Source organism: Hyperolius riggenbachi, chromosome 7 (assembly GCF_040937935.1).
Source record: "Hyperolius riggenbachi isolate aHypRig1 chromosome 7, aHypRig1.pri, whole genome shotgun sequence".
NCBI lineage: Eukaryota > Metazoa > Chordata > Amphibia > Anura > Hyperoliidae > Hyperolius > Hyperolius riggenbachi.
Window position 1 is genome coordinate 270,201,667 of NC_090652.1, and position 25,487 is coordinate 270,227,153.

The window sequence follows — 25,487 nt, forward strand, 5'->3', positions numbered from 1 at the left end:
ATACCTGGGACTTCCTGCAGCCTCCTCCAAGCTGATAGCTCCCTCATTGTCCTTCACCCCATAATTGGTCCTGTAAAATCATCCAGTTGGGGCCAATCGGTGCAGGCACAGTCCGGGTGAGCACACTCTTCAGTTGTGCTCCCGTGGCCGGGACAGTTCTGGGCCTGAGCCGTAGTATTGCGCTGGCGCAAAGAGCTCCTGGCAACAGGGGCGCATGCAAGGCCAGGCCGTGCATGCGCAGTACACCCCTGACCATTTTTTTCCCTGGGGCAAATTGCGCATAATCCAGGCAGGGCAGAAGGACAGCGAGGGATCGATCAGCCTGGAGGAAGCCTCAGGTATATATACATTTTTCCTTTTTCCCCATCTCAGATTTACTTTCAGAGTAGTAAAAGCAGAGCACCAGCACAAAAGTCAAGCAACTGGCATGGTTTATAACGGGAAGAAAATAGGGCTGTGGAGTCGGAGTCGAGGAGTTGGAGCAATTTTGGGTACCTGGAGTCAGAGTCGGTGGTTTTAGTAAAGTGAGGAGTCGGATGATTTTTGAACCAAATCCATAGCCTTTGTAAAAATTAGACTAAGGAGTCAGAGCAATTTTGGGTACCTGGAGTAAGAGGTTTCATAAACTGAGGAGTCAGATGATTTTTGTACCGACTCCATAGCCCTGTTTTGTGATTCTTGTCTTTTAATCAGTTTAGTTTGCTCCCAACAACTCTGATTCTGATTTTGAATTCTGCAATAAGATCCTGTCTACCCTTCACCACTTGAGTGTTTACAAAAAGCACTTGAAAATTCACTGAACTTTAAAATAAATAAAAAAAATCCCCTGCAGCAACAGAGGTTATCTACTTCTCCATACGCTGTAGCTGAGAAACGGTGTTAGAAAGCTGTGGCCAGCCTGTCAACCACATGCGGAGACAGCTAACAAGTAAATAAAGGACATTTTATAAGTGGTAAAAATATAATAAAAAAAAAAAAAGTTACACCGCTTTCCACTTAGCAGTTGCCCACCAGTATTTGGCAAACGCAAAAGTGAGAAATGATAAAGAAAATGAACGAACGCACGATGATTGCAGCTCAGATGCCTCACAGCTGGTGGGCGCTGCCTTTTAACTCCATTAACAGCTCGACTTGGCAAAACTCTGAGTAAAACATGGCTGCTAATAAGCTTATATATGCAATATTAAAGAACTGTAAATTAAATGTCTCACACTAAAGTGAAAGGCTAAAAGAAATAAATGGCTCAAATAGCGATTTAAGAATTGCTTAATAAAGGACAGATTAAACTACATGTACATGCACTGGATAACGGATCGCACTAATGACTATTAATCATCGATCATTAGGGTGACATCTCAGAACCGGCGCTGTACAGACATTCTCCTCAGCTATCAGCACACGCTTTTCTACGCGAGTGGCCCATAGGAATACACTGTATGTGCGGCATTATGCCTTAAAACCCTAAGCGGTAAAAAGCACATCCTTTGCAGTCCATCTTGTTCTTTGGGATATACTTTGTCATGCACGGATTTCAGCTGTAATTTGTTGTGTTGTTGTCCTCCAGTTCCAGGGAACTATTGCTTCATACACACTTGAGATAAAAGTCTTTGGAAAAGGCCAGATCACAGACCAATCTTACCACCCTTCATGTAGTATGAGAGCCATACTCTACACAGTCTATTCTATGGAGCTGAACTCCCCATCAGATAAAATCTTTGCAATATGCTGCACACAAAGATGCCCGTACACACTCAAAAGATCATTATCTGCAAAAGATCCATTCCTGCAAAATGCATTCATAGTCTATGAGATCTGCAGATCCTCATACACACTTGGTTTAACAGACAATCATCTGCAGATCAGATCCACCAGGATGGATTTTCAGATCTGCAGATGATTGCCAGATATGCAGATGAATGTCTGTTAAACCAAGTGTGTATGAGGATCTGCAGATCTCATAGACTATGAATGCATTTTGCAGGAATGGATCTTTTGCAGATAATGATCTTTTGAGTGTGTACGGGCATCTTTGTGTGCAGCATCTTGCAAAGTTTTTATCGGATGAGGAGTTCAGCTGAATAGAATAGACTGTGTAGAGTATGGCTCTCATACTACATGAAGGGTGGTAAGATTGGTCTGTGATCTTGCCTTTTCCAAAGACTTTTATCTCAAGTGTGTATGAAGCATATGCATGCTACTCGTCTTCCACCAGTCTTTTTCTACAAGAATAGTCCTTATTGCTTAAAAGTGTTTTTTTTCTCAACTGCCGCTCTCTAAACACCAGAGATTCTGTTGGGCTAGAAAATCCTACAAGAGTCTTTTTCAGAGATGCTAGCACCAGCTCTTCTTGCACTGATGATCATCCCTCGTTCAAAGTCACTTACTTTTGTCTTACCCATTTTGACATCAACTTCTGTGATAACTACGTCGTCCGAAGCTGAATATTCCTCATATAAGCAACTCTGCTTTGTTATGTCACTCGACGTCACTGTTGGACTGGATTACTTTCAAATAAGAGGTGTGTCTAATTTTTGAGCCACTCGGTGAATAGATTGACAACTTTTTTTCTTTCTTTCTTCATTGTGGACCTACTGTATATTCTGGTGTATAACACTCCTTTTTAACCCTTAAAAATAGTCTGAAAAGTCAGGGGTAGTCTTATACGCCGGGTGTCATTGATGGTGATACGCCCTATGCTGTGACCAACTCTCAGATCTCACTGCTGAGGACTGTAGTGAAGCGGCGCAGGTGCACATGTGCGAGATCTGAGAGTCAGAGAAGGTGGTAAATAGGATAGAAGGGTGGGCAAGAAGGGTGAAAGAGGCGTGTTTGTACGGGCACAGCGCGATCTGTTCTTCCATACCGCTCTGATAAACATGTAGACAAGGAGAGCTGACCAATCCACTAAGGGTTCGTTTCCACTAGGAGCGGTGCGATGTGGCTACATAGCCGCATCGCACCGCAGGTGTGCTGAAACACATGCACGCCAGTGGAAGAGTTTCCACTGCGTACATGTTGTGCGGTGCGGTCCAATAATCTGCAGCATGCTGCAGATTTTCGCATGGCCGCATCTGCCCGCAGCCGTGTCCCATCTCCCCAATACACTTCCGCATCGGGAGATGCGGAAGTGATGCGATGCGGCTGCGTAGCCACACTCACATCACTTCGCTAGTGGAAACGAGCCCTTAGGGAGAGTTGACCAATGCAACCAGTCAATTGCCTATAAACTGTTATATACTGGGTACCACATACAGTACAGCACCAGTATCTGTTCATACATAGCACCAGTATATGATTTTTTTAATTTTTTATTTGGTGTGCGTTGGAAGAGGGGTAGTCTTATTCGGCGAGTATATCCCAAACTCTATACTTCAAATGGAAAAGTTGGGGGGTCGTCTTATACTCCGGAACATACGGTATACATGCTCAGTACATAAAACACTTATAGGTCCGCTTTAATTGTAACACATATAAATTGCGAACGCACCTACCTACATTTTCACTTTGCATACAGGGGTATGTATTTGCATTTAACTATTTTAAAGGTTTTATTTCACTGTCCAGCTTTCAGTTGTACGAGTATATCTGACACAGGTGTGGAGTCATACTTCAAGAATGCCAGACATCAATATGAATTACAGCTATATGCAGCACTTGTGCATGGGATGGGTAGATTGAATTAACACTGGGTGTGTTACATTAGCAATGATGAAAAATCTGAGCTATTGGTTTCATGATCAATTCACCCTTTGCATATTGCTGTGCGCTTTCCTAATATTACAAAACTAGGGAGATCTGAACTTTGAGTAGGTAAAGGAAATCCATACAGACAGTATATTAATAGTCTGTATATTTTGACACATTGGCCTCAATTCACTATGCTTATCTCCTGTCTTTAATAACTCTTCTAGAGTTGTTACCATGGTGATGAGGCATGTCGTATTCAGGAAACATTTTACCTCAGGCAAACCTAAAGTTAACTCTTCTGTCTTTAAGTTAACTCTTTAATCCTTAAAATAACTCCAGAGCTAAAGACAGGCTGTTCATTAACTGTGTGTGAAAAGAACTACAGAGGAGGTAAATTAACTACAGAAGAGGTAACGTAAGGAATGAAGAGATAAGATAGCTCTCTTACTGTGTGGAGGTAAGTTTTCTCTTGCCTTATCTCCAGCATGATCTTAGTGAATTGAGGCCATTGGCTTAATTTTAACTTACAACTAGGTTTGAATTAGAACTAAAATCAAATACTGAATGTGACCCAGCATGCACAATACATAACATTTGTAAAGCGCTTTTCTTCCATAGGACTCAGTGCATAGCGATCTCTCAGATCAATACATAGTTGCAGAGTGTTAAAGAGGAAATAGTTATTGCCAGACTAAACAGGTGGCTTTCCAGTCTGGACATAAACGCCTCCAAGGATGGATGTGTCTTGACTGGATTCGGCAATGAGTTCTAAAGTGTAGGGGGAGCATGACACATGGCTCTGACTTCAAAGGTTCAACAGATTGCCCAACAAGCTCATGGTGAACCAAAACTCCCAGCAGAGGTAGACTCTGGGGGTGACCAAGTTATTAGATCCTGTTGATCTGAGGTTGTGGGAGGTGTGATGCAGAAGAAACAAATTCTGGAGTTATCCAGGACCTAAACTGTTAGAGATTTGAAGTTAATTTAAAGCCCAATCATACCCAAAATTAAACTATGTAAATTGCAATAGCGATTAGTCTGATTTTGAAATTATTCCATTTTATAAAATGGATTCCCCTGCACTGCCTCACTGCTATCTACTGTTTCTTTGAGAGAGACCATGTGAGCTCTTCTTTCTCCACAAATGGACTCCTTTGTTTACAGGCTAATGACCTGGTCCCCTTTCGCCTTCCTAGAATTACCTATAGGATGCCTAAGGCCTGGACTGTACAGCAGTGTCTCATCTAATGGGGATAGTGCAGGAATCATTTCAACGGTTCAAGTTGCTGAAAACAAAAGAAAAAAAAATACAAGAAAATGGTACTTAGGCATTTTATGGGTTGTCAGGCATGGCCCGATAGTATGTAACAATTTTAGAAAAATGCCAGAGACAAAACCACAGCTACATTTGCTTATTCCCTGGAATTATCTGCTGCAAATGCTTCTCTGTAGGAAGCAGAAAGAAATGTCTTTATAAAAAGTTATTTATAGCTGATTGGCCTGCTGACTGTCATTCCCAACAGAAAAGAATTTGCAGCAGAAAATCAGTGGCAATGAGCCAGTCGTAATAAAGCTCAGCCTTTTGAGGAAAAATCTCACATGAGCACCAGGGGTAAATCACCGCTACAAATCTCTTATTAACAGCAATCTGGAGCTGAATTTCCCATTTGTGACTCCTTTTACCAAAACTTTCACAACAACATAACACTAGGAGTAAAAAGGGATTTGTAGCAGTGGATTTGTGTCTGTTCATGTTGCACCGATCAGTATTGACTTCTGATCACCCGATGACCTGATCAATATCACTGAATTGTTTGATGATCAGGAACAAATTCTTCTGATAACCCATCAGTAAGAACCAATGAATGAAATGAAGACCTTTTTTTGGTAATGATACTAAATATCTATCAGCCTTGCACAAATCATGCCGTGAAGCTAGGCAAACGGCTGGAGGACATGTAGCCAGAAACCCAAGAGGCACAAAAATTAATTTGGAAGAAACACATATGTACTGGAGGGGTGATGTACTGCAGGGGTGTGGGCCGAAAAGACACATGGGAGACAAAATCCACGAGCCAATAGCCCAGTGTTAAATCACCAAATTATGTTACGAGAGTAACTCCCAAATTTCAGGTTGCCAGAATTTTGCAACCACAAATAAGGCTTGCAGAGTATTTCCCACCCCCGTTTGGGTTTGCAAGGATCCTCTGAAGGTCGTGCCCTTAGTGCTTTAGGTAGATCCCAAATACCTCTCTCCACTCCTCCTCCCCCCCCCCACACTTTAAAAAAAATCTCTAATCATGTGGCTGGATAGTGTACTGGTTAAGGCCTCTGACACAGAACACCAGGGTTCAAATCTCGGCTCTTCCTGTTCAGTGATTCTGCTCCTCAGTAAGGAGACCTTGGGCAAGACTCCCCATCACTGCTAACGCCTATAGAGCACGCCCTAGTGGCTGCAACTCTGACGCTTTGAGTCTGCCAGAAGAAAAGCGCAATATAAATGTTCTGTGTCATGTCTAAAATAAAAGGGTTAATATTTACCCAAAAATGTATAAAAGTAAAACTAGTTTAAAAATAAGAGTTATGGTTGGCTTACTTCTCCTAAAGATCTCAAAATAGTCAATACAACTCTGTATTCATTTAAAAACCTGTTGCAATAACGAGTCGTATTGCTTACTTTGAGATCTTCAGGAGTGGTAAGCCAACCATAACTTTCCTTTTTAAACCGCTTTTAATTTTATAAATTCAGGTCAGCTTCACCCTCAATTATCACACACATATATTTGGCATTCCTGTCCAACTGAAAATTGATCAGAGTTATCAACTGCATGAAAAGTTGTTCAGGGCTCTGAGTATCAGGCCTCGGCCACACAAGTGATGACACTCTAGAGAGGATTTGCAGCTGCAGATAGCCCATTCCCAGAGCTTCCCTATAACAAATATTCTTTGGAGATCTTCGCTGAGTGATTCAGCTTCTAATCACTATTAACAAGAGATTTGTAGCTGGATGCTACTCCCTATAGGAAATCATTTGTAGCAGGAATTGCTGGGAATAAGCAATCTGTAGCCACAATTTAGCTGTAGTAATAGGGGCATTAGATTACGAGCGTCTCAGAGGGAATCAGTGAAGTGAATTGTTCCATTTACTCTGTAAAGTGCATGGAAAATGTGCTATAAAAATGCATAACAACAATAAGTAAACTTTCCATGTACGAAACATGGGAAATGCACCTAATACTTTACTTTCAATAGATCCTTCTTGTTCATTATCCTACTGCTTAGCACAAACCTGAACTGAAAATAAATGTAAGATATGTAGCTGTATGTGTAGTTGCAATGGTAAACAGAACTTTCCTGGAGTCTCCTCCTTTTCAATTTAAGAGCTGCAATGCTTACTGAAAACAGTAGCCATGTCAGTGTGATGTAAAATCTGCTTCATTCAACTTCCACACAGAAATAATGACCTTTTGAACTTTTCAGCACTATCCGGTTATTAGGAGTGTTTATTGCAGAGCACCTGAAGAGAGAGGGATGTGGAGGCAGCCATATTTATTAAACAATACCGGTTGCCTAGCATCCTGTTGATCTTTCATCACGCATCAGTAGTGTCTGAATAACCCACCTGAAACAAGCATGCAGCTTGTTCACTTGCCAGATTTTTGTCAGGAACATCTGATCTGCATGCTTCTTCAGGGTCTATTGCTGGGCATACACGGCTCGACGCAGGCTTACCAACCGAGCCGCTGATGGCTCGATTGATAATATCCAACGTGTCCGATCACCGCGAGGCTCGATTCCACGCTCGATACCCGCGGGCGGACAATAGCGACGAATCGAGCGGAAGATTAGAAGCACCGGCGGGGACGAGCGGGAATCAATCCGGGCGCACACGCGGACGTTGATCCGGCGGCTAATCGGCCGCCGGATCGACCCGTGTATGCCCAGCATATGGCTAAAAGTATTAGAGGCAGAGGATCAGCAGGATAGCCAGACAATGGCCTCAATTCACTAACCTTATCTCCTGTCTTTAATAACGTTTCTAGAGTTATCACCATGGTGATAAGGCATGTAGTATTCAGGAAACATTTTACCTCAGGCAAACCTAAAGTTAACTCTTCAATCCTTAAAATAACACCAGAATGAAGTTAATGGCCTCAATTCACTAAGATCATGCTGGAGTTAATAAGGCAAGAGAAAACTTACCTCCACATAAGAGACAGTTATCTTATCTTTTCATTCCTTAAGTTACCTCCTCTGTAGTTATTTTACCTCCTCTGTAGTTAATTTACTCCCTCTGTAGTTAATTTACCTCCTCTGTAGTTATTTTCACATGCAGTTAATAAACAGCCTGTCTTTAACTCTGGAGTTATTTTAAGGATTAAAGAGTTAACTTAAAGACAGAAGAGTTAACTTTAGGTTTGCCTGAGGTAAAAGGTTTCCTGAATACTACATGCCTTATCACCATGGTAACAACTCTAGAAGAGTTATTAAAGACAGGAGATAAGCTTAGTGAATTGAGGCCAAAGACAGGCTGTTAATTTACTGTGTGTGAAAATAACTACAGAGGGGGTAACAACTACAGAGGAGGTAACTTATGGAATGAAGAGATAAATATATGTATTTTTCTACTGAAAATGTGTCTAATACGTTGGTCCTTCATAAATCAATATTAATATACTTTAAAAAAAAATTCTGTCATTTAAATGTATGTATTTCTTATTTTAAAATGTTAAAATGAAGAACTAACGATGATGGAGAGGACCAGTATTGTCTGAATTGCGTAACGGCGTCTTTTGCTTTACAGTTCCTTCTGGTATAAGTGACTAGGTATAGTTGCCTCGAAAAGTTGGGAGGTATGGTGGTGGTTTGCCTCATAGCAACCAGATGCTGGCAGTAGCAGCTGTGGTAGTTGCTCATAGCAACCAGATGCTGGCAGTACCGTAAAAGCTATGGTGGTTTCTCATAGCAACCAGATGCAAGAATTTGCAGCTGTGGTGGTTGCTCATAGCAATCTCATGCTTCTTTCCACTGTGTAACCTGCACTCGAGATCAATAAGTTGCTATGAGAATTCTGCATCCCATCTATCTATTTCTGTAATTATGATATCTATTGCCTTGTCTGCTAGAGTCTCTTCCTCGTCTCTTGTGAACTCATCTTCCTGAGCCCAGGGATTAGGAAATTCAATGAATCTTTATTTGTAGGCCATAATGTCAGTTATTTATTCAGATTTATGTACATAGGAGATATATTTTGATGCGGAGCCATGGGAGGTGCTGGCTCACTGTCTCCTGTGCACGGCCAGGCTGAATGTGACCTACAGAGGCATTCGCTGGAGATTAGAAGGATAATACAAGCCTGCAGCCATATTTCACTAGCCAGCCTAATAAAGAATTTCAAATTTTCAGATTTGCATGCCAGAAAAATCAAAGGGAGAATCTAATTTTACAACAAAGGATCATCATAGAGCACCGCAAGCCTAAATAATGTATAGATTATTTAACTGCTTGTACTTCAAGCCAAACTCCACACAAAACCTCTTTTTTCAGTTTTTTTTTTCTTTAAGCGTCGCTAGCGCATGGTTGGGATAAGCTATGGAAAATGTCATCCAGCATAACCTTCTGTGATTGCTTTAGGCAAGGAGCTCACCTAAGTGAGTTGTTCTGCCCATTGTAGTCAAAGGACCATTAGGGAATCTCACATTGTTCCTGTTCTAGTTTTTACCTGCAATTTTATCTCCCTGGCGTTCAATTTCTGCCAGATTTCTGTGTAAAAGGTGACAATTTATTTTCATTAAATCTTTGCCTTACCAAAATGATTCAAGCAAGGGTCTAGTATACTTTTTGAGTATAATAAAAGTTTCAAACGCAAAATCATGGTAAAAATATATTTAATTTTCCTTTTCTGCCAGGTCACAATTTCCCCACTTTTCAGCTTTTGGCAGAAAACGAGCAGTTTTTTGCATGCATGTTTTGCATTAAAATTTGTGTTTGTGTGCAAATTTTCGCATGCAGGATTAATGCGATGAACCGCAAACCTGCCTTAGAACTGCTGGTCGAGCCTGACTAGTCCATACTGTTGATGGAGCCGTCCAGCTGCAGCGGGAACTACAGTAGCGGCTGGCCAACTATTAACCAATCCAACTAGTCGCTGAAAGAGAGGGATAACTATGTCAGGGGACACTTGTGCTTCTAGTAGAATGACAATAGAAAATTTAAGAAACCAAAAAAAGTGGAGACATGTGGAAATAGCTTTACAACAAAGCTGCAGTAAGTCAGAAATTGTGAAATCGTAATTATCATTCGGACAGAAAAACTTAAATGACTACCACAGCAAGCAATACAGGAGAGACAGGAGGAGGAGGAACATCGTGCATTCCTATATTCTATTATCGGCTATTGCTTGCTGCGGTAGTAAACTAATGGTGCAGTCCGCTACCATGGCGATTATGTCCCACCTCCTACTTGTGGTTGTAAAATTAGATAAATTTAAGTTCTAAATTAAATAACTACTAAATCCTAGGTAATCGTCTCTGCGTCCCCTCCTGTGTGTGTGTCCATGCTTATGTGCAGAGCAGGAGGAGGATGGGGCCAGGGGGGGTGGGCGTGTGTGCGCGCACAGCTAATGAGGGAGAGAGCCAGTGCAGAGGGTCGCAATCAGAGCCTAGGCCTAGTGGAATCATAAAAATGTTAAATGGTATGTGGTAGTCTTAAAGCGGAATATAACCTTGCATTTCAACTTTGCTCTAAAACATTATTTACAGCATATTATATGCAACCAGCATTTTTTTAATAGACCAGCATTGGAAGGGTTAAACACAGAGGTTTAAAGTTCCGTGGAGAGATATGCAGAAGTTCATTTAGATACATTTAACTAAATAGAATGTAAGAAGTGATAAATGTTACACACTCTTTGGCTGTCCTCCAGCTTCTTCTCAGTCAGAGAGATGAGTCACATGCCACACTTAGATACATTTATGTAAACAAAACGTATCTATGTCAGGTTCCGATGCGTCTGCAGTTCTGTCCAGGAACTTGAAAGCTCTGTGTAACCCTTCCAATGCTGGTTTTTCATTTTTATGCGCAGGCGCAATAGTTACTTTTATGTGATGTAACGTTCGTTCTAACGATCTGATCGTTACACACCTTTTAAAACTAACTTTACTTAGGTCGTCCTTTCATCAATTAAAAGTTCGTTCGTCGTTGACAACGAACGATCGTTGTCGCATGTGTGTACGTAGCTTTAGGGTGTAGGGTAGCTAATTTGTTTATTTATACACCCAAGCTATTTTTTTGAGAGTTGGTAAATCAAATGTGTGTGTAATACATTGATCAGATGTTTCAAAAACTACTATCAGAAAAATCTATTGTAATTCTCACATAAACATTTTGAATAATTTGTATGGTGTTTGGCTACCTTAAAGCTAGGCAAACACTACTGGATTGGTGGCTCAGCACTTCAGCTAAAAAAAAAAAAATCCTTCTAATGTCAACTGTTTATCAGGTCCACGACATACATGCAAAAATAGCGCTGGGGAATTTGGGCGCAGGTTGAAGCTGAAAAAAGGCTTACCCTGCTAAAGTTCCAGCGGCGTTAACTTTTATTCCCCCTCCAGGCCGCCATGGTTAGTGGGGAAAGACGTACCTCAACTGCCAGCTGTTGCTGGCAGCCGAATTACACTGTTTTTAAAGATAACCTGTAACTTCAAAAAGTGCCTATAGGGGGTACTTACCTCGGGAGGAGGAAGCCTCTGGATCCTAAAGGCTTCCCCATCCTCCTCCGTCTCATGGTGGCAGCGCTAGAGATCCCCGAACATGTATGTAAATATTTACCTTCCCGGCTCCAGTGCAGGAGCAGTAGCGGCTCTCGGCTTGGGCTAAGGTGGAAATAGCCGATCCCAATGGGGTCCGCTCTACTGCGCAGACACAAGTCGACCTGCGCCTTAGAGCGGACCCGATAAGGCTCGGCTATTTCCGCCTTTGCCCATGGGGAACCGCTACTGCGGTCTGTTTTGAGGTCTACCACCTTGCACTAATAGAGGTTACACTACATTTCAGCAGAAATTAGGTGAAAGCACTGTAGTGACATGTAGTAGAATGCAGTAAATTATTCAGGATACCCACTTTCAGGCTAATTCTTCTCAGAAACACTTCCAACATCTTGGTATGTAACCCCGCCCTCCCAGTGTTGTTAAGCCTAGGCTGTTTAGCTACGTATAATTTCCCCCTCAGAACTCCAGAGATTAGGCATCATTTTCACTGGCTTCAAAATTCTTAGAAACAAACATTCCGCCGAGCTGCACCTGACAGAACTAAAGATGTCGCTGCCTTTGATAAATTTCATATTTTACAATGAGAAAAAACTGAAAAAACTGGGGTGGGGGCTCGGTTTGAAAATAAAACTTACCTGGGGCTTCTATCAGCCCCCTGTAGCTGTCATTTCCCGCGCCGTCCTCCGATCACCCGTTCCCCGCCGCGTCTAACCAGACGAAAAATGCACGCTCCCGCTCCCATCATCGGGAGCGTACTGCGAAGTATGAAGTTTTCTTGTACTGTTCCTGTGCAGTAAGCTTCCGATGACGTGTGCGGGAGCAAGCACAGCCGCAGTTGGAGGAGATGCCGCGTTAGTCCGGGGCCGGCGGCGGGGAACAGCGGATCGTTGGAGGATGGCGTGGGATATTACAGCTACAGGGGGCCGGTAGAAGCCCCAGGTAAGTGTCTGTTTTTATTTTCAACACCCCCCAGAGAACCCCTTTAAAGAAAAGTTAGTCTTCAAATACTGAATGCACCCAACAGCCGCTATCTTTCAACTGCTCAATGCCTCTCCCCCATCCCCAATAGAGCAGTAATCTTCTAAAGATTGGGTAATTCCAATCAATATTTTAATATATGACTGAATCTAACATCAACTCTGCTAAAATATCTAGTGTACATATTTAGCTTAAAGCATACATGTCAAACTCCGGCCTGTGTGCCAAATTTGGCCCTCAGAGCCATTAAATTTGGCCCTGAAGTGGTTTCTCCACTTTTTGCATTATGTTTGGTCCTCTCTAGACCACCAGTGAAGCTATATTGGAGGTGAAACCCTAGAACCCCAGGAAAGCCATATGGGGGAGGTGGGGGGAAACCACTAAACACTAGGGAACTATATAGGGTAGGGGAGAGGCCACTAGGCACCAGAGTACTGCATAGGGAAGGGAGGACCAATAGACACCAGGGAACTGTATGGGGAGGGAGGAGGAAAACTAGACACCAGGGAAACTGTATGAGAGTTGAAGGGGGGATATTAAGACACCTGGGAACTTTGTAAGGTGGCCAGACATTCAGTTTGGCCCGCGACTAGGTACCAGTGTTCAACTACGGCCCATTTTATATTTCAGTTTTTCACCCCTGTCGTAAAGGGATCCTGAAGAGAAAGGTATATGGAGGCTGCCATATTTATTTACTTTTAAACTATACCAGTTACCTGGCTGTCCTGCTTATCCTTCTAGTCAGTAGTGTCTAAATCCCACACCTGAAATAAGCATGCAGCTAATCTTGTCATATTTTTGTCAGAAACATCTGATCTGCATGATTGTTCAGGGTCTGTTGCTAAGCACTAGAGGCAGAATATTGTCAGGATAGCCAGGCAAAGTGCATTGTTTAAAAGGGAATAAATATGGCATCCTCCATTTGTCTCTCACCTCAGGTTCCCTGGAAAGGTTACGCACCTGACCGGTTCCCTAGCCAGCAATACAACAGCTTCCAGCCATTTGCCTACATACATTTCCATTATAGCCGACAGCCTTACTAGCGGCACTAGATGAAAACCTAACGTCCGCGTTCCCACTGGTGACAGCGCAACATCGCCCCCCTCATTACCAAGGCCGCCGGCTGTAACTGCATGAAAGCATTGCCCTCAAGTGACAGGTGGAATCACCTGTTTTGCTAGAGCCCCAACAGTGCGAATCCCCAGCAACCTTTCCCATTATTCTCAGTCACTGCACTTGTACAAACATTACACAGTTTGAGAAAAAAAATCAGCAATTAAACGGAGACCAATACATTTGCATAATTATCTGACAGAGCGTCTGATAAATGGAATCCGGCATATAGAATAAATACCGGAGCTGAGGCGGATTCCCGTGTTTGTTCTATGGACGCCGCTCCATTAGACGATAAATACTCCCAATGAGCGGGCAGATCAGCGCGCATAAACAGTGAGATAAATTATGCACAGTGCCTGGTTGGCTGCGATGGCCGTTTCACAGTGTGGGACCGAGCAGAGTCATTAAAATGTGTACCTCACGCTGGCGATGCTCGGCGACTCCGCTCCCAGTCTGCATCTTTCTAGTTGATTGGCAACAATTTGTCTCTCCACCTCCAGCTCTCTGGTGAGCCGTTCAAATTGCAGCTCCTGGAATTTGAAGAAAATGAGAAAGAAGCCTCAGGTGATGTGGAAACACAGTGATTCATAGGAGGACGTCAGGGGGGGACGCAAAATAATGTATCCTTCGCTGCCGTACCCCATCTGTCTGCAGTGCTGCCTGCTAAACACATTTATTATCATGTTTATAAAGAGGTACAACTCCCACAACACAACAAGTCGCTTCCTTCAGCTTGTGAGATGTAACAGGTTATAGAGAACAATGCTGGCTGTAAAATAATTATTATTGCACATATTTACATGAATGATCAGCTTAAAGAGTAACTGTCGGACATAAAATCAAAAATCAATTCTTTATTTTTATCTGTTAAACAAGTAATAAGGATGCTAATCAGGCAATCCAAAAGTTAAAATCTTTATTACTTTTCTTGTTGATAAATGATCATTCCCCAGTTTACTTTACTCTTATTTGGTACACAAAATTTGGTACACAAAAAGGAAGTTGCAGGGCATGCTGGGTTGTCCTTTTTTGTTTCAGTACTTCCCCTCAGACTTAACTAATGCAGCCTGATTGGCTGAAGCCTCTTCCCCTCCTATTTTAAAGTGCACCAGATATAAATAAGTTAAAGTTTCATACATACCTGGGGTTTCCTCCAGACCCATCTGCACGGATCGCACCCACGCCGCCATCCTCAGCCTTTTCCAGGTCCGATACCGGGACCCTAACTCCGGCCAGTCATGGGCAGTCTGAGCATGTGCAGTGCAGTGCGCTCTCCCTGGCAGAGAATTGTACTGCGCAGGGCACTAGGGATAAATAGTACTTTTTAAATAATCTCTGTTGAAGGTCATTTGGCAGAGGTCAATAGTGGAGCAGGTAACAACATTGCTATGAGGGGAAGACCAATCCTAAAGCAAAGCCAATTGCTTGTGGCCTCTGCCTCAGGATCACTTCCCGAAGCATCTTCTACTGAGAGGTCACCAAATAATATATATTTAGGTCATATGTTTGACCAGGACTGTGGAGTCGGAGCAATTTTGGGTACCTGGAGTCGAGGAGTCTGATGAGTTTTGTACCGACTCCACACCCCTGCGCCTGACACTAGCCATAATAACACAAGCCATCTGATGCTCCCAGAGACCCGGAGAATAGTGGGAATAGCCTATAGGGACACGTACAATGCAGCCTTAAAGGACAACTAACGTGAGAGGGATATGGAGGCTACCATATTTCCTTATAAACATTACCAGCTGTCTGGCAATCCTGCTGATCCTCTGCCACTAATACTTTTAGCCACAGACCCTGAACCTGCATGCAGCGGATTAAGTGTTTCTGACATTATTAGATCTGACTAGATTAGCTGCCTCTAATACTCAGCCATAGACCATGAACAAGCATGCAAATCAGAAAAATCTGACAAGATTAGCCGCATGCTAGTTTCAGGTGTGTTATTCAGACAGGACAATGATCAGGACTGCCAGGCAACGGATACTGTATTGTTTAAAAGGAAATCTATATATATGGCGGCCTCCATATAGGGTTGCAACCGCATCCCTTTAAATACCGGGCCACATGAATTATACATGCTTTGTGGCTAGTTAGTTGCGGTTTAGGAACTGTGTGAGTAGCCCCAGAACCTATATAATTCATATGGGATGGTATTTAAAGGGATGAGGTGGCAACCATGCCTCCATATGCCTCTCACTTCAGGTTTTCTTTAAAGGCAATTTGAAATGAGGGATATGGAGGCTGCAATATTTATTTCCTTTTAAACAATTCTAGTTGCCTGGCGCCTCGCTTATCTTTCATGCATCATTAGGCTTCAAAATGATAGGAGGAGGGGATCAGTGAGGCACATAGAGGTTGCAGAGGATGAATAAACTGGTACAGTGGTGTTCTCCACCTGCAAGAAACATAAAACTCCTTCACACATAATTCATTGTTGAGAAGATTCTGTTAAAGGCAAGTGCATAACCTGTAGTTCGGTTGTCTTCAGGTTGCCTTGGGCTTATTACAGAAGGTTGGCACTGATGGTTAGAGATGGTCAATGGATGCAAATTATTCCAGCTTGCATTTATATGCGAGTTGGAATCATTTGCATTTCAATGACCATCCTTACTGCAGGTGCACGGGACTGGAATCACACTTCACTCATCCAAATCCTTGCTATGAATTTTTCATGATGCAGATAAGAGTTTTACCATCTAACAGTAGACTTTAAATTCTTTAAAGCGGTATTGTCACCATAAAAATCACATTTCAACAGCAACTGGTCTGAGTGTATTAAGTGATAAATATGCTAATCCTGCATTCAAAACTTGCAAAACGTTTTCTGCTGTTATGGTTTGGAGTTATCACATACTTTAGGAGCACTGGCCCTAGTGCCGAACAGTGCCAAAGAGTTGAATGCTGGGAGTTCTTTTTATCTATAATATATTCCTCCTCTTCCATTTATTTCCCTGCCTTACTACTTATCAGAGACTCCCTCTGATTACTTGTGTTTACAAGCAAGGCTGAGGTGACTCAGTGATTGGATGTGTAAACAAAAAAAGACAGTGTAGTTCCTAGTTTACACCTCAGTGGGAGTGTCTGAAGACTCTGGGAGGAGGGCAGCTAATGAATACACAATAAGGGGGAACAAAAATCGGGGAGGATATGATGCCAGCATTAGCTTGGCAAGATGCCCACTGCCTAGAATAGGATTTTCTGCTTTTCCTTTGTAAAATTCACAGGAATCATTATGTGGATAGCACAATACATCTATTATGTAAGTAGACGTAGTATTTATCTACTTATATATGTGTTTATTTCTAGGTTAGCATGAGTGTCGCTTGTTCTTTAAAGAGGACCTCCGGGGAAATGACAAGAGGTGTCGCCACCTAGGTATTATAACATTCAAATTATATAAAGTTTCTAAAGATCTAAACAGGATCTCTTTTTTCTAAAGAGAATGAATACTAAAGCCCCATACCCACTGCTGGATGGAATTGGGGAAAGCCCAGAGACATCTCCCAACCTGCAGGACCATGTTACTGGCAAACGAGAGTTCAAACCATTGCCGCATTGTTGCAAAGCGCCATTTGCTTAATTGCGCATACATACCCATGCTGCAAATTGTGGAGAACATTGGTTGTCGTGCAACACTGAACCCCCCCCCCCCCCCCCCAACCGCAGGAAAAATAGTTTGCAAAGTTGCACTGTAGGTACAGACAAAGGGCAGATGCAGAAATATGAGGGTGGTTTTTTGCATTCTGCTGTTCTTCCTTCTCTGACATGTAAAGCCTCATGCACATGTGCAAGGACTGTCGCCTGGGAAGGATCGGGTCTCAATCCATTGGGGGTGACTGTGCAAAGTCAATTCTGTACAGTTGTGCTGCTAGCCCAAGGCTATCAATGCATTCTTCAGATTAGAAGGCTGACATAGCAACACAAAGCCGGCAGCAAGAATGGAGAGAACAATGATCTTGGCAGCTGCAAACTGGAAGAAAGTCCTAGAGGGTGGTGGTGATAATGAGAAGGATGTGGAACCTCTGGACCATCCAGAACCTTCTCTCTTCTTAGTTAAAGAGACTCTGTAACAAAATTTTCAGCCTTAGTTCTTCTATCCTACAAGTTACTTTGCCTGTTCTAATGTGCTCTGGCTTACTGCAGCCTTTCCTAATTGCACAGTGGCTGTGTTATCTCTGTTATATGATCTAATCTGTTTTCTTCTGTCGGCTCTGTCTGGAATGTGTGGAATGTGCAAGGCTGCTTGTGATTGGATAGAAGCGATACACACCCTCTGCAGGCCCCCTGCAGGCTCTGTGTGACTCACACACTCTGCTTATGTGAGCCTATCACAATCTGGTTAGTTTGTTTGTAAACACTGCCTAAAACTGGCAATTACAAGCCAGGATTGCAGCAGAGAGTGGCAGAAACCGCACAGAGGGGCACAGGAGAAAATAAGGAATAGAATGGTATGCTTTTTGCTGTAAAGTACAGATTCTCTTTAAGTATCTCACTTTTTTTTTTGACTGCTCAGGTGGATAACTTTGAAATAGTACAAACTCATTGCAGAGCAGACTTTATCTGAAACCTGTAGTTCTCCAGCAGCTTCACTCAAGTGCACTAAAAGCACATGTGGATAGACTTCACTCCTCCCTCATTTGCACTACTGCAGCCTCCCCCCTCTCCTAGCATGACCAATGATCAGAGAAGTCTCTGCTAAGACAGCTGTTAGTCAAGACAAGACACAGAACATTTATATTTGCTCCTGGCAGACTCGATGCACCAGAGATCTCCAGCCACTAGGGTGCACTTGATAGGCAGTAGCAGTGTTAGAGAATCTTGCCTAAGATCTCCTCACTGAATCGGTGCTGGCTTTCTGAACAGGAAGAGCTGAGATTTCGAACGCAGGTCTCCTGTGTCAGAGGCAGAGCCCTTAACCAGCACATTATCCAGCCACTGCTAGCTAGAGGCCCTTAAAGGATACCCGAACTGACATGTGACATGATGAGATATGATGTGTGCCCTAGCACACAAATAACTATGCTGTGTTCCTTTTTTTTCTTTCACTGCCTGAAAGAGTTAAATATCAGGTATGTAAGTGGCTGACTCAATCCTGCCTCAGACAGGAAGGGACTACAGTGCGACCCTTAGTGATAAAAAAAAATCCAACTACAAAACACTTTCCTGGCAGAAAATGGCTTCTGAGAGCAAGAAAGAGATAAAGAGAGGAATTTCTTATCAGTGAGGGTCACACTGTAGTCACTTCCTGCCTGAGTCACGACTGAGTCAGCCACTTACATACCTGATAATTAACTCTTTAAGGCAGAGAAAGAAAAAAAAAGGAGCACAGCATAGTTATTTGTGTGCTAGGCACTGTACATACACATGTCAATCTCATCATGTCACATGTCACTTCGGGTATCCTATAACCAGTACACTATCTAGCCATTGAGCCACTGCTAGCCATTGAGTTGACAGGTCAAACCAGGAGAAACCAAAGTCGGGCCAATTAACTCTCTTCTTGCTGCACTGCTAAGACCAGCACATGTATACTGCATATTATATACACAAATACTGCCTGCTAAAGGATTTCAACGAGAAATATAATTCCCAGGCTTCACTTTTGTTTTCCACTGTTATCCAGCCCTAAAGCACTTGTTTAAACCCTATGTATGCCTTTTAAGATGCAGTAATGTTCTTTTTGTAGTGAACATTCTGTTAGAAAGAACACAGCATCAGCCAGAGCTGCACTGAGCAACAGTTCCCACACAGCAGCAAAGCATGCGGAGAAATGACTCCAAAACGCAGCCTGTTATATCTAGCCTTAAAAACTGTCCTGCTTATAGATGTCTTTATTGGGGAGAGGATTAAAAATGTCACGGGGTATTAAATCCGCTGGTAATATAATCCCGTTTATGTGCTAGACACTGTATCGCCGAGAAAACAATATGTATGTGCAGCGAGATTAGCCTCTCTCTCGCTGGTTATTACTCTCGCTCTGGACCACGGCTAGAAATTGCAGGCAATCTATAAAATTGCAATCATATTAATCTTCCCCGGCTCCACGCCAGCCTCCCTCCCCCCACTTCACGCAAATGGATATTTGCATAAATCAGCCCCAGAAACCCAAATCTCCGCCCACCGCTGTCACCAATTCATTCATGTGCAGCCTGCTGCTCAGCAGAGATAGCAGAGATCCAGCAGAGCGGCTGAAGCTGAACAGAGGCTGCACAATAAGGAATGCAGTATTTTATACAAATTATCTCCATCCTATATAAACACCGCCATGCTTAAAGCCAAAGGGTCATTTAAGGATTGCAGAAAGCCACAATAATTCAATAAATACACAGGACTGATGGGAAACAAGAAGGTTACTTTACTAAAGGCAGCCACTAACGATACAATTTGCCGAACAATCGTTTAAGAACGATTATTCCTATGAACGATTGGAAATCATCAATTTGGGACCAATAATGGACAAAAATCTCCAAAGCAATCAGATCAGATTGATGGCATTGGTCTGAAAAATGGATCGATTAGGAGTTTTTTGTCAGTTTATGATCTCAAAATATAATTTTCCGATTGTTTATATGAATATCCATTTGTAAACAATGGTTCGGCAAATTGTATCGTTAGTGGCCTCATTAAGGCAGGTAGAAAGATTCCTTAGCACAGGGGAAGCAGTTATTCAGGGCAATCAATCAACTTTCAGCTGTTAAGGTGGCCACACACCATACAATTTTTTAAATCTCTGTTCAATTCAAGAATAGCAATCAATTTTTCTGAGTGACTGTAACAATTGAAAAATCTGACCAATGTACCACACACTTATGATCAATTTTTCCCCAGTCATTAAGTAATTTAACAGAAAAAAATGATTGGAACTGTACATCAAGTAATTGACAATCCATCCCACACACCATACAATTATTGATACAGTTGCTCTGAAATTTCCATCAATTACAAAAAAACCCCAAAAAACAGGAAATTCAATTGGATTTATCGATCGAAAACAAAGAAAAGCCCTTGATTTTTCGGGACAACCAATGAAAATGATCAAATTAGTGAGAAATGTGATCTTTTAATTGTATGTGTACCATTGTAATTGTACCTTTAGAATGTTTGTGCACGTTTACCGTAGGCAGAATCGTGCCCAATTAGGACTCAACCCTCCACGGGTTATTGCATGTCAATGGCAGTAGTACAATAGTACTGATATGAACCTTTCTAGAGTCCCCAAGAGGCCAGCAGGTTGTTCAACCATCAATAACCAACAATCAAAACTGAAATATTCACTTAGAAAAATAAATCTGGTATCAGAAATTAACACTGTTCTTCTGATTAAAACAGACCCCCAACTGCATTGAAAGTTTCCGTATGTAACAGGAGCACAATGTGCCCAAACAGTATAACAACCAGCATGACGTTTCGGGCGGAGGCATTTGAGAAAGGGCCTCCGCCCAAAACGTCATACTGTTTGTTATACTGTTGTACTACTGCCATTGACCTGCAATAAATCGGATCTACATCCGTGGAGGGTCGAGTCCTAATTGGGCACGATTCTGGCTTTGAACTATAAGGGAGGAGTGATGGACCTCTAGCCCAGACTGGACTCCCCATTACAAGTTTTTCATCCCAGAGGCGGGCAGACACACCTTAGATTGCACTTTTCCCGTACTCACAGTGACACCAGGATTCTTGCCTGGGTGACGGGTGAGGCTTCAACACTGCACATGGACATGGGAGAGGACACACAGAGCATCTGTGGGTCCGTTGGTCGCTGCAATGTCAAACGTTGTTACGACCACATTCCAAATCGATCCTTTTTGAGTGATTTCCCCAGAAATCGATTGAAAGAGCGATTGGGTGGCAATGTTGCAGTACAGATTTTCCTTTGAACCGATACAATTAGCTGATGTAAGGGCCCGTTTCCACTATTGCGTTGCAGAATCGCCGGCGAATCACCGCAGGCAAATCGCATGCGGGTGCGATTCCGCATGCGTTTTTGCCGCGATTTCGCATGCGATTTCGCATAGGTTAGGGTGATGCGATTTTAACCATGTCACTGCCTGTGTGAATTAACATGGGTACCTATGCGAAATCGCATGCGAATTCGTGGCAAAAAACGCATGGGGAAAACGCATGCGATTTCCCTATTACATACATTGCGTGCGATTCGCCTGCATTCCACACGCAGGCGAATTCTGCAGGGTCTACCGTGCAGAAAAATCCTGCACACAAAAACGCAAATGAAAACTGACAAGTGGAAACAGTCCCATCCACTTGTATTGCCTATGCGAATCCGCATGCGTTGTCTGCATGCGGATTCGCGCTAGTGGAAACGGGCCCTAAAGGTTGATCGGTCTGCAAAATCGAATAATGTATGGACCCCCCCCCCAAAAAACGTGTATAATTAAAACTGATGCTTCTGCTGCTTGCTGACACTGCAGAGAAATCAACAGTGGGAAAGCAGTTACATCAATTAATATTTCCTGCTCATTCAAAATAATCTGCTCTGTTCAAAAGATTACAGTACCTTACCACTATGTAAAACAAACATTTTCCCCATTTTCCTTCCTTGTATTATTTTACCTAACCTCCTGTCGCTGCTACTGGAGGAACTACAAGCAAAGTATATACCTGCACACAGCAACAAGTGTGTGCTAGGGCTGAGAACAATTAAATTGCTACTAGAGGAACTAATTGTTTTGCATCAAACACGAAAGTATCCACTATTAGTGTAAAGTATACAGAATAAGACAGGCCTCAGCATCAATGCTAGGGCCAGCCATGTATCAACAGATATGCAAATCTGACAACTCTATGTTATAGGTATCGTGTTTTTTGTTTTTTTTGTCGTGTGTTTTGAGATTTCTTTTGGTTAGTAGGTTGGGGTTAGACATAGGAAGTGGGTTAGTATTTGGGGATGGTTTCATAGTGCCAAGCAGCACTGTTGCAACATTTTAGCCCCAGAAGTTATGACACCTTGCCACCAATGCCAGATTGTTACAGAATGCAACAATACTCAACTCCCAATCCACATCCATGTTTTTGTCAGCACAGCTTCCCTTAAGAATAAATACAACATGAAGCCAAGAAAAAAAATGTGCTGGTGCAACAAAAGCTTAATAAACAAGGAAGCTCACTGGCCGAACAAACCGTTTAGCGTAAATATTTTTGAATGATGGTGGTCAGGATCGCGGTGTGCTTTATGCCACTCCTGCCTGAAGTATGCTACATGAAAACATGCCAGACCCAGGTTGGGAAACAGAAGTTCTCCACATCGCCACACCACCCACAGCTGGGCGCTTTGAAGCCGCAGAGCATTATGGGAAAACTAGGACACTTCTGTTTTGATGCTGCTGGAGAGATGCTAAATCCTTTGCCATTTCCAAACGTGAAGAGATTTAGATGGGATATTTCTCGGCAGGAGTTTGTAACTGTTCCAGCCCTCACAAGTCCATAACTAGGGTGTTGCTAGATGATTTGGAGGGGGGGGGGGGGGGGGGACACTCTGCCGTTTGGTTGAGTAATGGGTGCAGCAACTGAGGGGAACCAGGTACCCCGATATGAACCTTTCTAGAGTCCTCAAGAGGCCAGCAGGTTGTTCAACCATCTATAGCCAGCAATCAAAACTGAAATATTCACTTAGAAAAATAAATCTGGTATCAGAAATTAAAACAGACCTCCAACTGCATTGAAAGTTTCTGTGTATACTGAACAGGAGCCCAATGTGCCCAACAGATAGATCTCACTCTAACCAGAATCTGATCAAAGAGGGATCCATTGCTTCCACACACTGCCTGTTGGTAGTAAATAGATTTCATCTATTGCACATCTATGGAACCGCTTGATGCAGTGCAATGCTATGGGCCGTCGATCAACCGCAGCTCCCAACCATAGGCACACGATTGATATTTTCCATCTGGTTATCAGCAGACATGGTTCAAATTATGGATCGGGCCTGAACACTGGGGCATGGATTTCTAGCATCTGGGGGGGACTCGACAGGAACTATCGAGTAGTGTATGGGCACTTTTACCAGCATGCATCGGGGACTCTGCCTAGGCAGAACGTTCTAAAGCTCTATACACACGCCAGATAAAACTCTGCCAAGAACGACCACCTCTGCGGAGAATCCAACGTGTGTACAGTGTACAGCAGCCCCCGATCCCGCTCAACCAACACTCGCCCAAGGGATAGGATACTAATCTCTACCGAGTGACAATGACTGTATGTGTGCAGGCCTTAAAGCGGATCCAAGATGAAAACCTAACTATAACAAATAACTTGTCAATACATCTCATCTAAAGTTTAGATAGTTTACACAGCAAATCTAGCTGCACACAGCTTTAACAGTAAATGATCATTTCTTCCTGTGATACAATGAGAGCAGCCATGTTTTGCTTGTCTTCATTACACACAGGCAAGCTAATCTGCATCTCCAGCCCTCAGCATGTGAAAACTTCACTCCCCTCTCCTCCTCCCTCCTCCCCTCTGCCTCTGAAATCTATGGCTTGTAACACCTCCACCCGCCCAGACTGAGCTCCCATAAGCCCTTGCTACATCCGTCTCAAAGTGCAAAGGCACTGGAGAAGCTTTGGACGAGGCTTGTTTAGTTTATAGGGAATTAGAGTATTAAATAAAAAAAATTGGCTTAAATAATGCCCTATAAACTATATAAAATGAACACAATGTAATGAGTAAATGTTTATCTCGTATCCACTTTAAAGGTCAAATTAAGTGAGTGGTATATGGAGGCTGCCATATTTATTTCCTTTTAAGCAATACCAGTTTCCTGGCAGCCCTGCTGACCCTCTGCCTGTAATACTTTCAGCCATAGACCCTGAACAAGCATGCAACAGATCAGCCGTTTCTGACATTGTTAGAGATGACAAGATAAGCTGCATGCTTGTTTCTGGTGTAAATCAGACATCACTGCAGCCAAATAGATCAGCAGGGCTGCCAGGCAACTGGTATTGTGTAAGGAAATAAATATGGCAGCCTCCATATACCGCTCACTTCACTTGTCCTTTAAGTCTTTCTCCAGGGAGTATATATTAACCACTTAAGTACCAGCGGTCTCTGCCCCCTTAAGGACCAGAGACCGCTGGTAAAAGAAACGGTGGAACCCCGACGAATAGCCGCACATAGGGATCCTGGGCCACCCATTCTGCTGTCTCCATGACAGCAGAGTTCCTGTGAGCCGATCAGGAGCCGCTTTCATTGGCTCCTGACGCTGCCTATCAGTCTAAGCCAATGGGAGCGGCTTACATTGATAGACAGGGTCAGGAGCCAATGAGATCGGCTCCTGCCCGGCTCACAGGGCTCTGTCATCATAGAGACGGCAGAGCGAGTGAGCTGCAGCAGGGAAATAGCGGCGAGATCGTTCGTGAGCGACGAAAGCGGCGAGAAAGTGCAGCGTCAGTCAGCTGACTGGCCCTGCCAGCCAGATAGCCATCAAAACAGGGTGTACATTTCAATCAGCGTGGTACTCAAGTAGTTAATCTGAATGCAGAGTCAGAATACAAAAGCCCAAGCATGAGATATATAGTCAGCATAAAGATTTTATTTTAAAGGATACACAAACTGAAATGTGACATAATGAGATAAGACATGTGTATGTACCGTGCCTAGCACACAAATAGCTATGCTGTGTTCCTTTTTTTATTTCTCTGCCTTAAAGAGTTAAATATTAGGTATGCAAGTGGCTGACTCAGACAGGAAGTGACTACAGTGTGACCCTCACTGATAAGAAATTCCAACTATAAAACATTTTCCTAGCAGAAAATGGCTTCTGAGAGCAAGAAAGAGGTAAAAAAAGGGGAATTTCTTATCAGTGAGGGTCACACTGTAGTCACTTCCTGTCTGAGTCAGGACTGAGTCAGCCACTTACATACCTGATATTTAACTCTTTCAGGCAGAGAAAGAAAAAAATAAACACAGCATAGT

The 25,487-nt window shown here is 42.9% G+C and overlaps 1 protein-coding gene across 12 annotated transcripts in view; it reads right to left on the bottom strand.

Moving 5' to 3' along the window:
* PKP4 (plakophilin 4) overlaps nt 1–25,487 on the bottom strand; it is a 471,364-nt gene that overhangs the window by 216,078 nt on the left and 229,799 nt on the right. For all 12 annotated transcript variants that reach the window (XM_068245730.1, XM_068245731.1, XM_068245734.1 and 9 more), the window contains one exon: nt 13,968–14,080. In XM_068245730.1, coding sequence (XP_068101831.1) covers nt 13,968–14,080 — 113 coding nt within the window. The remainder of the gene's footprint in view (nt 1–13,967; nt 14,081–25,487) is intronic.